The 16,590-nt window shown below is 35.1% G+C and overlaps 1 protein-coding gene across 1 annotated transcript in view; it reads left to right on the top strand.

Annotated features, from left to right (window-relative positions):
- LOC121371163 overlaps positions 1-16,590 on the top strand; it is a 121,490-nt gene that overhangs the window by 32,727 nt on the left and 72,173 nt on the right. Inside the window, exon 3 of the mRNA XM_041496844.1 lies at positions 15,028-15,143. Within this exon, the coding sequence (XP_041352778.1) occupies positions 15,028-15,143 (116 nt within the window). The remainder of the gene's footprint in view (positions 1-15,027; positions 15,144-16,590) is intronic.

The raw sequence follows: 16,590 nt of genomic DNA, 5'->3' as shown, positions 1-16,590 counted from the left end.
TTTCAATAATCAGGAAGAAAATGTTTTATTTAACGATGCACGCAACACATTTTATTTACGGTTAAATGGCATCAGACATATGGTTAAGTACCACACAGATATTGAGAGAGGAAATCCGCTGTCACCACTTCATGGGCTACTCTTTTCGATTGGCAGCAAAGGATCTTTTATATGCACCATCCCACAGACAGGATAGTACATACCACTGTCTTTGTTACACTAGCTGTGGAGCACTGGTTGGAACAAGAAATAGCCCAATGGGTACATCAACAGGGATTGATCCTAGACCGACTGTGCATAAAGCGAATGCTTTACCACTGGGCTACGTTTCGCCCCCTCAATAATCAGATGTATATTAAGTAATAACTTGGCATTAAACCATAAACAGATTTCCATACAAAAATGTTTTATGTTCAGATTGAATTTGTAACTTGAATCCGTGTTCTTTTGGGAGTTAAGGACATTAATTTATAATCAGATGATTTACACCAAATGATATTGCACATAGCATTGATAAAAACAAAATAAAATTAACAAACCAAAAACAAACTTGTTACAATAAATGAAGTTAAATGATTGTTCTAATCATCATTTTATGTATGTAAATTTCAGAAGAAAAACAAAATTTGTACATACATGTAAGTTATAAAGAATGTTAAAGATCACGTTCCATGAATTCCATGATGCTTAAGGCTATATGAAACACTGACACATTGAGTTAAGATTTAAAAATACAGTCAAACCTACTCAAGTTGCCACTTCTGTTATCTTAATCTACATTTCTTAAGAGACTGTCATACTGGTCTTCCAAACCATTTACTATATATGGTTTTTAAAAAAAGAAGCTTGTATAATGTTAACTATCTTAATAAGTACATTTTGATACTTCCTTTGTGGATCTGTAACACAGTATTGACTTTACTTCCATACAAAACATTACGTGGAAACAAGCACAATGTGTGAAGACTTTTTTGTTTAGTTCCTACAGTAGTATTCAAGTGTTCTTATACATCACTGACATAATACACAGTCTTTCTAAGTAGGACAGTTGTCTTGACATTATAAGCCAGAAGAGAAGACAAGCTCTGACAGAAGAGTTCCAGTGTATGTGTGTCATCATGGTGATGGTGATGATGGCCCTAACTTGTCAGTGGGTCTCGTGGCCCGTGGCCGACTCAAAAAAAGAAGGAGCATGTTGCTGAAGGACATTTCATTAGTGTCTGCGCGAAGCCTGTGATGCAGACTCTCTGAGACTTGATGTCTAATTACCCATGCTTGTGGAAAAGTCAGGTGTCTTTCAAACAGGTCGGCAGGACTGCTTCAGCCAATTTGGACATGCAACCCCACTCAAGTTCTGTCCTCCAGCCTGTCCGTCGTCCAACACTTCGAGAGTACAGGATGAAATCCACATTTCTGTACAGCTTTTGGAGCTTTCCTTGAATAATAATGAGTTTGTGAGATCCATTTTTGTCTTAGTCCTGCGTTTGATCTTTGAGTGTGTAATTATATTGTCTTGTGAAACACTGATACACCTTCCAGCAATTTGCTGGATTTCTGTCTCGTGATAGCAGTAAATTAGTTCATTAGTGGTTTTTTAAAAATTCTTTGATATATTATTTTGTTTTTAATTACAAAGACTGTCCATCTGTGATGTTTATTTATTTTTTGTAATGTACTTGTGATAGCGTTTATGAATCATGCGTAATAAATTGTAAATGGTTCCTAGAAGTAATGTTTAAAGAAACTTTGACATTTATAAGATTTTTATAGACCTATATGTATCAGGGAACATTTTGTTTTCAAAATCTTGATTAGCGATATTTCTAGTCAATTAAAAATTGATTAGCAATTACTATTTAATGTTTTAAGATTGTGTAGTGATCTCTGAAACTTGTAGTGAATCGCAGTGCAACCGAACAAAATGTTCCCTGCGCATTATATAGAGTTGAGTAAGATTTGTACATATATGCATGGTGCATGCTCAAAGGGCAAAATAATATGTGTGGGATTTGGGAAGTTTAGTGGAAGGATGAGCAGAGTACCATTTTCATTGATCTCTGGTAGATAATACGTGACTGGGGAACAGAACAAACATGAGAACCTCCATCACTTTTATTGCAGAGCTAATGACTGACTTTTGCTTTCTTTCACATTCTTCATGATCTGTCTGTGACTCTGTCAATATTTTGTGAACCCTAATTACAAATTAGGTGCATTACTTTACCAGAGTTTGTATCTCAGTACGTGATGTTTCGTCATTTAGATGGATAATATTGGAGTGTGAGAGCCATACAGTTTTTTTGTTTAACGTTTTCATGCTACATGCAGAATACAATAGTTCTTCAGTTTCTTTTATTATGTTTGATATTTTGACTTAGTAATATTATTTCTGTGCCAGATTATCAGGATTTATTAAAATAATCTTGTTAATAGTCTACAGTGAATATATGAGAGAACATTTGATGCTGTATAATCGTTTTCAAAGGACCGGCATTAACTTGATGGTAAAATATTTGCTTATGGCAAAATAGGTTGTAAGATTGATTCTGCCCCAGAATCAGTAGATCTGTTGGGATTTTTTTGACGGTTCCAGTGTTCACAGAATAGTGTAGCAAGGGCCAGATTACAAGTGCTGTCCTTTGTATGAACAAATAGTATAATGGAATGTTGAAGTTACAGCCACAGTTTTGAAGACTTGAAGATATGATACTTTGAACTTATTCACCGACTCCCTCAGCCTTGGGTTATTGGGTTCAACTATATATGCATTTGAGTGAGTGATGGTTTTGTTAAAGAAGGTTTAGTAACAAAATTAATTAAGTGTATATTGATTACTAGACTATAGGCCGTCCCACAGGAAATGCCTATTTTCATGCTATGGACACAAGTTATTTATTTCTGAGCCAATTGTTTTCTAAATTGCATACAAAAATAGTATTTTTTTGTTATTTCCAAAACATGTTTATGTACTTTTCTTCTTATATCCAACCGACCTCGGTGGCATCATGGTTAGGCCATCGGTCTACAGGCTGGTAGGTACTGGGTTCAGATCCCAGTTGAGGCATGGGATTTTTAATCCAGATACCGACTCCATACCCTGAGTGAGTGCTCCGCAAGGCTCAATGGTGTAAACCACTTGCACTGACCAGTAATCCATAACTGGTTCAACAAAGGCCATGGTTTGTGCTATCCTGCCTGTGGGAAGCGAAAATAAAAGCTCCCTTGCTGCCTGTCGTAAAAGAGTAGCCTATGTGGCGAAAGTGGGTTTCCTCTGAAAAACTGTCAGAATGACCATATGTTTGACGTCCAATAGCCGATGATAAGATAAAAAAATCAGTGTACTCTAGTGGCATTGTTAAATAAAACAAACTTTACTCTTACATCAAACTAAACTGAAATCATTTACAAAAAACACTTTGGTAGGAGGATTGGTCGGAGTATAAGTGTATTAACCACAAAATAGAGAAACCCTTTCCATGTGGAAATTACCTGTCACTTCCTGACTAAAATAGATATCTAATAATAATTTAACTATGCTACAATCATCAGTTGGTAATTAATATGCTTGAAGTAATTAACTTACATGGATTCTCTTCCTTAAGCTATGTATTCTTCATACAATATGCATGAATAGGTAAACTTTTCTGTGTAACTTAATTATGTGGCTCAGACCTGTACAAATGTACAGTAATAGAGTTCTATGAATTAATCTACCATAGGCAAGTTTTCCCCAGCACATTGCTGAACTTGAGCTCAGTGCAGATCAATATGTCTGAACCTTTAAGTGAATACAGAAAGAAAAAAATGTTTTATTTAACGATGCACTCAACACATTTTATTTATGGTTATATGGCGTCAGACATATGGTTATGGACCACACAGATTTTGAGAGGAAACCCGCTGTTGCCACTTCATAGGCTACTCTTTCCGATTAGCAGCAAGGGATCTTTTATTTGCGCTTCCCACAGGCAGGATAGCACAAACCATGGCCTTTGTTGAACCAGTTGTGGATCACTGGTCGGTGCAAGTGGCTGGAAGAGGGAGGACCAATCAGAAATCTTTGTTTATGTGAATAAAAATCAATTAATTTATTACTACCAATCAAATTTCTTCTTTCATATATGTGTTTAATTAATAAACCTTAGGTTCATTGAGGCAGACTTCATTTACAACTGTGATTTCGCACCATTTACTTTTGAGAAAATTTCACATAAGAAAATGCTAAATATAATTAATTTTCTTACCTTACTTCATTCAAGGTGTCTCAGTCTGTGTCTGTCTGTCAGTCTGTGGTGTCTGTCTAAGATATTACAAAATCTATTCTCTCCAACAGTCTAATCAAAATCTGTGAAGCTGGCATCACCATGGTGATGTTTTCTTGAGAATTAGCACCGTCATTATCACTCAGCATTTTGGTAATTTCTTATTAACACTGAATGCCAAGCCTTCCAATTTGTACTGTAACCAATGGGATATATGTCAGTTCTGCCCATGCTTGGCGAATTCTGTCATTAAGCATTGCTCCCACCAAATCACCTCTCAGGAGTTCAGATAGCAAACGCCATTGGGCTGTAGTTAAACACTTTATCAGAATTAATCTCAACAATAATACACATTGCCCTATTCATGTACTATTCAGTAGCCAGAGTACTCTAACTTATTGGGGGCTGTTTAATAAAATATAAGTGTTATTATGAACAGATTGAACATTTGGGAACAGTGCCGCCTGTTCCTGTAACAATAGCCTTACAAGTCTGGTTATGATAAATATTGTTTTATTTGGGAACAGTGCCCCCCCCTGGTTCCTGTAACAATAGCCTTACAAGTCTGGTTATGATAAATATTGTTTTATTTGGGAACAGTGCCCCCCCCCCCCCCCCCCCCCCCCCCCCCCCCCCCCCCGGTTCCTGTAACAATAGCCTTACAAGTCTGATTATGATAAATATTGTTTTATTTGGGAACAGTGCCGCCGGTTCCTGTAACAATAGCCTTACAAGTCTGGTTATGATAAATATTGTTTTATTTGCTCTTGATTTATTTTACCCCGTTGGGTTATTTCTTGTTCAAGCCAGTGCACCACAACTGGTATATCAAAGGTTGTGGTATGTGCTGTCTTGTTTGTGCAATAGTGCATATGAAAGATCCCTTGCTACTAATGGAAAAATATAGCAGGGTTTGTCTCTAAAACTATATTTCGAAAATACCAATTGTTTGACAGTAGCCGATGATTAATAAATCGGTGTTCTGTAGTGGTGGTGTTAAGCAAAATACACAAACTTTTAAAAATATATGTGTATACTTGTATATACACATGCAGGTAATATAAATTAACAGTTGATTCAGGGCACAAATTATTTATTTGTTTTATTCTGTCTAAAATATACTGATGGAAAGAAATAAGGAAACACATATAATTTGAGGACCACATTTAAGTAATGCCTGTATTTCATACAACGTTGTTATGTGGGATTGAATGTTGGTGGTGTTGAATTGACTGTCAATCAGTAACACGGTCAGCCTTTGTCACTATGGGTTGGAGGTATTTTATACAATGTTGTTATGTGGGATTGAATGTCGGTAGTGTGGAATTGACTGTCGATCAGTAACAGTCAGCCTTTGTCACTATGGGTTGGAGGTATTTCATACAACGTCCTTATGTGGGATTGAATGTCGGTAGTGTTGAATTGACTGTCGATCAGTAACACGGTCAACCTTTGTCACTATGGGTTGGGGGTATTTCATACAATGTTGTTATGTGGGATTGAATGTCGGTAGTGTTGAATTGACTGTCAGTATCATGGTCAGCCTTTGTCAGTATGGGTTGGGGGTATTTCATACAACGTTATGTGGGATTGAATGTCGGTAGTGTTGAATTGACTGTCGATCAGTAACATGGTCAACATATGTCACTATGGGTTGGAGGTATTTTATACAACGTTGTTATGTGGGATTGAATGTCGGTAGTGTTGAATTGACTGTTAGTATCATGGTCAGCCTTGCCAGTATGGGTTGGAGTTTTTTTTGTTGAAATCAGTATTTACTGTTACTATTTGTGTGATGTCTTATTTCTCTCCATTAGTGTAATTAAGATGGATGATTCATTAAAATGTCCATCTTTTCGAATATTAAACAATTTCATAAAATCAGGTAATTACATGTATGTTGTATGTTAATGGTTACATTGATACAAAGCTAACATAAAATGTTGCAAAATTTAATGTTAAAAAAACCCCTATATTATTGAGAAGATACTGTATTCAGTATCTGCTGTTTACATACTTAAAATGATGGGTCATTAATTTTGCCTATCATCTTTTACCACAGTCTTTCGGCTTCCTTTCAGCATACAATGCATTTACTTCTTCAAGAGTATCCCTCCCCCAACATTAAAACATTTTCATTTTGTAAAATGAAAATAGTCTGCCAAATATTGAACATTTAAAAAATGAATTGTATACAAGATATCAAATTGAAAAATGTGGTTTAGCTGATAATTGTCAAAATATGCAGCCCTTTTCCCCCAAGATTGATAACATCAAAATTGTTTTGAATCATGTGCATGTGCAGGCCCTAAATGAGTGGTTTTTTCTCCTAAAGTCTGCTCAAGACGCTGAGTTATTAGCAGTAGTGAGAAGTCGAAGTAGCTAGCTGTAATATTCTGGACCTAATTCGATTTCAAAAACAAAATCACACAACAGACATCAAGACCCAGACTTGTTTATTGTCATAGCTCACTTGGCACCTTGTCGCCGTATGTCAGATAGTGTTTTTACTTTGTCGCCAGACTGTATCCTCAATAATCGAGAATTGGCCTATTAACGGGAAATTATTTCTGCGCATTGTAATGTACGATTGATCTGATAAAAAGTTTTACCCTGTTAAATTTATTATCAAAATCAACCAACAAATTTTAATACTCATGCTGTTGTGAAGAGATTAAATACATGTCATAGTCTGTTGACATTCATCGGCCACATTTATTTCAGTACCGGTAATGCCAGAAAATACTAATTAATATTTTAATTTTAACATAACGACACATATTCAACTACTTAATACATGTTTTTAATAAAACATAAAACTGTTTTTAAATTTTATTACCGGAAATAGTATTTTATTTCAAAATATTATGATTAGAACTGAGTGTAAAATTTTGAATTTTTTCAATTGAATGCAGAAACTGGTGAAACTTCTCCTGTGTGTGTGTGCGCGCGCATGCATGCATGTGTGTGTGTGTGTGTGTGTGTGTATTATAACTTAGTCTTTATGTATTATTTTAATCATAGAGTACTACAATATATTTCTACATACATGTGTAACAATGCATTATCGTAATTAGTGGATGAATGTCTGTGTATGTGCCAATGTGTTGTAATGTGTAATTGATGTTATATAAAAAATGACAACTTGGAAATGTGCGGTTACCCATTTTACTGTGGACTAGCTGGCACTGTGAGATATTGTTCAAGACTCCCCAACCCTGACATCACCTATGTTTCTGGGGACAATTAAATGATTTGAACTAAAATTTAAAAAAAGAAAAAATACATGTATTTTTCAGTTATCAAATTCCGAACTTATATATATTCTTTTAATCTTCATTTTAAGTTCTTCTACATAACCATTTTTCAACTTTCTTGGAGAGTGAATCCTATACTAAATAGTCCATAGGGTTGAAGTTGAAAATCTACAAAATCTACAAAAAGGACTATGAGCTATGGTAGAAGACTGATAAAAACAACAGCAGCAACAACAAAACAGCACATTTCTATCATTAAGGAGCCATCTGAGATTTTTATGCCGCCCCCATTTATACCTTTTGTATGTTTGATTATTACCCTTCTCTTGCCCCAGTTATGGGCATACATTGGTCATCCACACTGAACAGTACATCAGATACAATTAGGAGCTTGGATTGCATATACAATAACACCCCACGCCCAAACCGGAGATGCTTGGCACCAAGTAAAATGTCTGGTTAAAAGAGGTATCCGGTTTAGAGAGTTCTCTTTTATACTGATATTTAAAAGGGGACCGTGAAAATTGTCTGGTTTTGAGAGAATTCCAGTTTACAGAGGGTCCAATTTTGAGAGGGTTCATTGTATTTTACACCACTAAGTTTTAGATGTCCAATAAATAAGTGAAATTTAGTTATATGTTGTAAACAAAGTAGGATTGTTCAGCATGTTTCAACTGAATTCAATAGGCTTTATGTTATAACACACTGACATATGTACTCTGTCAGTGACCTCCCCCTATACACTCTTCATATGTAATGCCTGTAATGTGTGCATGTGGGTGTGTGCATGCATGTGGGTGTGTGTGTGCGTGTGTCTGTGGGTGTGTGTGTGTGCGTGTGTCTGTGTGTGTGTGTGTGTGTGTGTGTGTGTGTGTGTGTGTGTGTGCATGTGTGTCTGTGTGTGTCTGTGGTGTGTGTGTGTGTGTGTGTATGTGTGTGTCTGTGTGTGTGTGCGTGTGTCTGTGTGTGTGTGTGTGTGTGTGTCTGTGTATGCCCCCCACTTTTTTTGGCACCTTCCTATGCCCATGCCAGTAGATCAGTTACAAAGTAATTTGTTCTCAAACGTGACCATGTATACACTAGTCTTAATTCATTTAACCAAGTTATCAGTTAGGGACCATTTTCTTTTATGCAACAATTATATGTTATGGGAAGGAAGTTAATGTAGGTGTACACTTTTAAATTTATTAAAACAATTTGGGGATAAAAGTAGTCCGGGAGAAATTTGCCTTTTTGGTGTATGCTTTTATAGAAGAGAGTGGGTAGTAAAAAAAATTTTTTATCCATTACACTTGTGAGAAATCACATTTAGAATATTGGTGTTTTACAATGCTTCAACAATAACTGCATCTCTGTACAGAACAAGGAAGGAAGGAAATGTTTTATTTAATGACACACGCAACACATTTTATTTACGGTTATATGGCGTCAGACATATGGGTAAGGACCACACACAGATATTGAGAGAGGAAACCCACCCGTCACCACTTCATGGGCTACTCTTTTCGATTAGCAGCAAGGGATCTTTTATATGCACCGTCCCACAGACAGGGTAGCTGTGGAGAACAATGTCAGGAACATTTCTACAAGGGCTATGACTATAAAACATGCATTCATTAATCCTGATAAAAGCTGATAATTCCAGATGTTTGTGACAGGGAAACTTACAAGAAAGTTGGTTAATACCAGAAAATTAATATATCTGCCTACATACATTACAGACAATACATAATATGTATTAGTTCCGTGCTCTGAATGACTAAAGGATAGACAGTTGTAAAACATTAATTAAAACTAATGATAATCCACACCGCCCACCTTATTTATGTGCTTAGTGTATGTTTGCCTAAACAGCTTACAGCTATCAGTGCAATAATTCAATGTTAGATATAAATTACTTTCATGTTTGTAGTTTGACTGCACTGCAGGTATTGATTTGTACTTTGTGATTTTGTTTCCTTATTAGAAAATTGATATTACAATTAGTTATAGCAAACATTAATGCTGATTTTGCTCACATTATCTGCCAACATCTTACATGTAATGGATTAATATATAATGTCTTATTTCATGTCATTTTTATACGAAACAGGCATCAAAATAAGTCAAGAATGGTTGTTCAGGTTACAAGGAGGTTACAACTTGTTAAGAAAGTTAAGAATGAAAATTTCTTCTCCACAAATGTTTTTCAACAAAAACACTCTGTCCTTAAATGTTCATCAGTTGTGTGTTGTTTAAATATAAATCACAGATACAAGTATCAGTACAGCAAATGAATGAATAATAATATACTTATCGGCATATTTATAAAACAGTGGGGATTGTAAACTTCCTATGAGTTACCAGGCTATAATTTATGGTAACCTGTACTTTGGTTATCAGGGATGCACTATGCTTATTTCGATACTGGTGAAGCAGAAATGAATGCAGAATGTTTGTAGAGAGGGGTGTAACTCTAAAAATGCATGTTACAATATTCCAAAGTACACTAACATGCATAATACATGTTTCCCCAAAACACCAAGCTAAACAAGATATGACCATCCAACTAAATCCTTTTAGTCCATTATAGTCGTCTATTAGTTGGATTTTTGTAAAAAGAAAAGGAATACAAGTTAAAGGGACATTCCTGAGTTTCCTAATATTTGTACTAGCGTAAATTTCATTTTATTTCCTAAAATATTTTTTTGGGTACGTACAAAATTATTTGAAGACAAAATCCAGTTAGGGCTTCTTACAAATATCAAGACGACCAGAAACACATTGAATATACAAACAATGATATTCTAAACAAGAAAATATATTTAATATGTAAGTTTAATTGTAGAAATATTTTATTTGTCGGAAACATTTTACAATGCAGCAAACTCAGGAATGTCCCTTTAACTCTTTTGAATAGTGACATAATTCATTAGATTCCGTTTGAAGTGTACATACAGAAAATAATCTAGAATAACATCACATATATAAATAATGCAGTCATCTTTGTTTTTGAAAGATTGGAACATTTAGCTAAAGGTATTTTGAAAGATTCTTTGTGGCACTTGCATGTACATGAAAGCAAAAGTTGAAATAGCAATTTTTATTTGTTAGTGGGAATACAAAGAACTTCAATCATTATTTATGTTGAAAGTGTGGTCTATGAAATATATGTATGTGTATATATAGATATTTATCCATGTTTTAACCTGCTGACAGTGATGAAAACTTCAATCATTATTTATATTCAAAGTGTGGTTCTTGAAATATGTACATATTATGTTTTCACCTGCCTATGATGATGAAAACTTCAATCTTTATTTATGTTCAAAGTGTGATTCTTGAAATATGTACATATTATGTTTTCACCTGCCTATAATGATGAAAACTTCAATCTTTATTTACGTTGAAAGTGTGATTCTTGAAATATGTATATATTTAAATATTTATGTATGTTTTCCTCTGCCTATAATGATGAAAACTTCAATCTTTATTTACGTTGAAATTGTGGTCTTTGAAATATATCACTACCATCAGTTTGGATCAGCACCTGTAAATTATCTGCCATACTGGAAATGAATATTCATTCTAAATTTGTTGTACTACATGTGTTGTGGTGTTTACTACATGCAGCTATAATAGATATATATATTCTATTCTAGCTGCAAAAACTATTAACAGTAATCTTTGCATCTGCTATTCTTCATGAATGTAATTACAGATTGGCATAAATAGTCTGCCATTTGTGTATTGAGGCATGTACTTCGGTCAGCCTTTAGAGTTTTATTTCACAATCTGAGACTTCATTTATATCAAAATATTGTAACTTTTATGTTTATGGTTGGCAGGCATAGATTTAAAAGTTTTTGGTATCTACTACAATTACTTCAGTTTGGAAGATGGGTGAAGGTAAAGATACAACATTAAAACCAGATTTGATCCCATGTGTGTCCAGTTTAAAGGGGTTTATCTGTATACATATATATATATAGATCTATATAAAAAGGATAAAAATAGATTGAATTTAAATTTACTTAAATTAAAGCTTAGGAGCTTAATTATTTTTTAAAATATAATAGCCTAAAAATTATATATTTTAAGATATTTAAAAAAATCTCTACATGAAAGACAAAACAAAATGTAATTAGTCTCACTAATATGCTTCATGTAAGTAAAACAGTTTTGTTGAACATTTACATAACTACAAGACACAAGTTGTAGTACGAGTGTAATTGTAATGTATAGCTAAAAGAGTATTGATTTGCGTGAATCCACTTTCAGACAGGCATATATTTCACCACTTAATAGTGGAACACGGTGAACTTGTTACAAGCAGCATCTGCAAACGAAACTGACTTGTTCACACTTACGAAAGATTACAGAGAATTTCAATCAGAGACTAATAATGTTTTCCACCTTCATATAAGGACACTGCATCCCCAAAGGTTGGCGGTATTGTCAAAGCATGAGAGATAATTTGTGTTCAACTCCCTGGACACCCACGTCTAATTGTGAACATGAACAGATTTGCATGACGCGGACAACAAATCCTCACAAGTATCTGTTTCACGGTGCAGTTGACAGCTCCAGTCCAGCGTGGACACTGCAGTGCCTTATTCACGTTGTCCCCTCTGTCCAGATTGATGAACTCTTCAATCTTTGTTTCTGTTCAAAGTGCCGTGTTTAATTTGGAAGGTGTGTAATTTAGGCATTCGTCTACATTCTCACCTGCCTACAGTAATAAAAACTTCAATCTGTATTTATGTTAAAAGTGTGGACTTTGAAGTATGTATATATTTAAATGTTCATCCAAATTTTCACCTGCATATAATGATGAAGAGTACAATCTTTATTTATGTTGAAAGTGTGGTCCTTGAAATATGTAGTGTGTATATATATATACTGAACAAAACAAAGAAACTTCCTATTTGTACATATAGTATTTGTTGTGTTAAAGAATTCATTGTGTAATGAAATTATATAGGTAGTATTAGCCTTGAGCTGTATTATCAGGATTCATGAATTTTCTCAATTATTTTTGTACTGTTAATCGTCGACAACGTGAAATTCAGTTTGCACGTGCATGCATGGTTCGACATGTCCCGTGTAGTATTCGGTCAATTTGTTTTACTTGTCTTACTGACATTGTTGTCAAGTGAACGAAAACACTTCAAAATTAAAAAACAAATTAAAGTTTTTTACATTGTAGCATTTTTAGTATGCCAAGAATACCCAATAATTTACGTGAATGGGTGATTGGCATGCTTGATGCTGGCATGTTGACAGAAGACGTTGCAAGGCATGTTGGGAGTTCTAGTTGAGCGATACGAAATCTTCGCATAAAATTTAAAACGACAGGAACCACCAACGACTTGCCACGTCGTGAACGTCCGCGTGTTACAACGCGTGGTCAAGACCGCTATATCATGAACACGCATTTGCGCAATCGATTCTAAACTGCCACTGCTACTGCTGCTAACACACCTGGGCTTCATAATAACCGAATCAGTGGGCAAACTGTTCGTAATCGTCTGCGGGAGAACGGTTTACATGCACGACGTCCTTACGTCGGATGCATTTTAACGCAACGTCATCATCTAAATCGTCTTAATTGGGCACATGTACACACTCGTTGGATACGGCAACGCTGGAATACCATTCTTTTTCGGATGAATCCAGATTTTCTTTACAATTTGGTGATGGCAGGGTGTGCGTCTACCGTAGGAGAAATGAACGCTATGCTGACTGTTGTGTTCTTGAACGAGATCGTTTCGGGGGTGGGGGTTGTGTCATGTTCTGGGCAACCATTGCCCATGGTTATCGTTCACCACTAGTGGTCATTGATGGCAATGCTCAACGTTACCGCGATGACATTCTCGCTCATCACGTCATTCCTTTGTTCCATAACAATGCCAACATCTCGATTTTTCAGCATGATAATGCCACCTCTCATAGAGCTAGAGACACTGTACATTTTCTTAGGACAAATAACATTGATTTCATTGATGACTGGCCCGCTAAAAGTCCTGATCTCAACCCCATCGAGCATGTCTGGGATAGTCTGGACAGACGATTGTGGCGTCGTCCCAACCCACCCGCTAACGTCAACGAACTTCGTCAAGCGCTCATTCAGGAATGGAACAATATTCCACAGGCAGAAATCAACACTTTAGTCAATTCTATGCGCCTGCGATGCACTGCAGTGGTCAATTCAAGAGGTGGTCATACCCATTATTAAGTGGGTTTTTTTTTTTTTTTAACCCTTACAACACTTGGTCAAAATTTCTCCAAGTGTCTGTTAACCTATGGCCATGATTTTTGCACCAAACGATGCATCATGGAACACTCTTTAAACGCATATATAACAATTATTCCCCCAGTTTGTTTTCATCAAGTTATGTTCAAACAAAGTTAGCAGAAGTTTCTTATTTTGTTCAGTATATATATATATATATATATACATACACATTTTCACATGCCTACAGTGATGAAAACTTTAATCTTTATTTATATTAAAAGTGTGGTCCTTGAAATATGTACCGTACATATATATATATATATATATATATATATATATATATATATATATATATATATATATATATACATCCACATTTCCGCATGCCTATAATGATGAAAACTTCAATCTTTATTTATATTGAAAGTATGGTCTTTGAAATATTTAGATATTTGTCCACATTTTTAGCTGCCAACAGTGATGAAAACTTCAATCTTTATTTATGTTGAACTTGTAGGCTCTGAAACATGTATCTATTATATACATAGCAATGAAATATATAGATCTACAGAAACCATAAAAGTGATATCAGGTGAAAAGTAATATTTTCACTGTACCTGTATTTTAGCTACAGTGAAAATATAGAAATCATAATCACGTTTTTGTAAAAGTTCATGATTAAATTACCCCCCTTTGTGTCGTTTCTTCGTATTTAAGTTTGATGATTATCAGTGCATCTAATCGTATAATTGAAAAAAAAAAAAAAAAAGTAATTTAAACAACTGTACCTATAAAAAAGGGATATGAAGTGCAATTACAATAAAATATCTAAAATGAAGTGAATACAAAGCTAAATAATGAAGACACAATGTCCTGTTATTGAGTGTAAGCTAAAATTTAACGGCGTTCCATTCATTTTGTTTTTGTGGGTTTTGGAGGATCGCTTTGTCAGGTATGTTTGCACAGCAGTATTATTAAATAATATGTTAATTTAATAATTAAATAAAGATAATTTTTAATCAAATTTCTTTTAAAAAGTCTATGGTCAAGTAAATTTTCTGGATAAGTTCCATTGGAAGAAATATATCATGGCGTTATGTGTTTTTGATAGGATAAGCAAAAGATATTTTAAAAAAGCAAAAGATATTGTCAAAAATTAGGAAAGATGTATATAATAAATAGATCATTTCATGGTGTTTTTTCAAATACGATTTTTATGTCAACTCATGACAAAAATTTTTATTAACCAGACTTCACATGCTAAGCTTAGGTTGATTTTGTTATATTTCAGATTCCCCATTCCAGATAAGTCTTCATCAGTTTGATGATTTCAACGATTCCACAACCTGTGTTCTTCTTGATCACATTCCACACAACAACAACGCTGTTATTATCAACAAATGCAAGGTTTGTATGGAACTCGAAGTAATAAAACTCTTAAATCTCTGTACAAAACAATGTCCAGGGAAATGTTTATATGACCTCATTTATATACAGTTCCACAGTTCCTCCTAAGTGGCTGTCCTCCTAGAGATGAGGCACTACATAAAGATACATGGAATCAACCACTATTTTGCAAATACCCATTCAAATCTGCATTGTGCAAAGATATAATCTTGATCATGGATGGTGGTTTTGTCATTTGGATTTAACACTACCCCAAAATACTATGTCTCCCCTTTTTTGTCTCGCTTTTTGGAGTAAAATGATTGAGACCTAGGTATTATTTTTTTGGTGGGGGCAGCCTCAGCAGTGGTAACAGTGACAGGTAAAGTTTGTTTTGTTTAATGACACGTCTAGAGTACATTGATTTATTAATCATCGGCCATTGGATGTCAGACATTTGGTAATTTTTACATATAGTCTTAGAGAGGAAAGCTGATACATTTTTCCATTAGTAGCAAGGGATCTTTTATATGCACCATCCCACAGGCAAGATAGCACATACCACAGCCTTTGATATATCAGTCGTGGTGCACTGGCTAGAACAATAAATAGCTCAATGGGCCCACTGACAGGGATCGATCCCAAATGGACTGTGCATCAAGCGAGTGCTTTACCACTGGGCTACATCCTGCCCAATAACAATGACAGTGTCAACTTTTGTGTTTATATATAGTTCCATTCCTCACATACTATATTGCATTGATGAAACTTGTTTTATATTATCAGTACAGTGAGGTCATATGGTTTGTTTTTGTTATTCATCATAGTTGACAAATAACTTCCAGATCATATGACTAGTCCAGTTTAATTTGTATCTCCTAAGGTCTAAAAATAAATTGACAAGCTATTTTGAAAACTAGCAGCATCAACCACAATCTGACATGTCTTTAATTAGCTCCATTGGTGACCAAGTTTCCTTGATAAATCTCATTACTTGATTGCTATCTTAATACTAATCAGCACATATCCCATTAGTTTCAGAGACAGATATTGTTTAAGTCTTCAGTTTTACCAGAAGTCGAAGTGCCGGCCACATGAAAGTTGTTCCTCTACATGTTCCTTAATGAAAAGCCAACAGTAGCTGCCAATAGATTTCAAGACGTAGCAGGGTTGCAGAAATTAATAATATATCAGACTAGTTCGCCTGGGCCCCATTTTTCAAAGCAATCTTAGCCCAAAGATCACCTTAAGTACATTACTATCTTATGTACTTAAGACCGGCCTCGGTGGTGTCGTGGTTTGGCCATCAGACATAAGGCTGGTAGGTACAGGGTTCGCAGCCTAGTACCGGCTCCCACCCAGAGCGAGTTTTAACAACTCAATTGGTAGGTGACCACTACACCCTCTTCTTTCTCACTAACCACTAACAAGTAACCCACTGTTTTGGACAGACAGCCCTGGTAGCCCA

Source organism: Gigantopelta aegis, chromosome 4 (assembly GCF_016097555.1).
Source record: "Gigantopelta aegis isolate Gae_Host chromosome 4, Gae_host_genome, whole genome shotgun sequence".
NCBI classification, from domain to species: domain Eukaryota; kingdom Metazoa; phylum Mollusca; class Gastropoda; order Neomphalida; family Peltospiridae; genus Gigantopelta; species Gigantopelta aegis.
The sequence above is the reverse complement of the archived record's forward strand: the minus strand, read 5'-3'. Positions and strand labels throughout refer to the sequence as shown.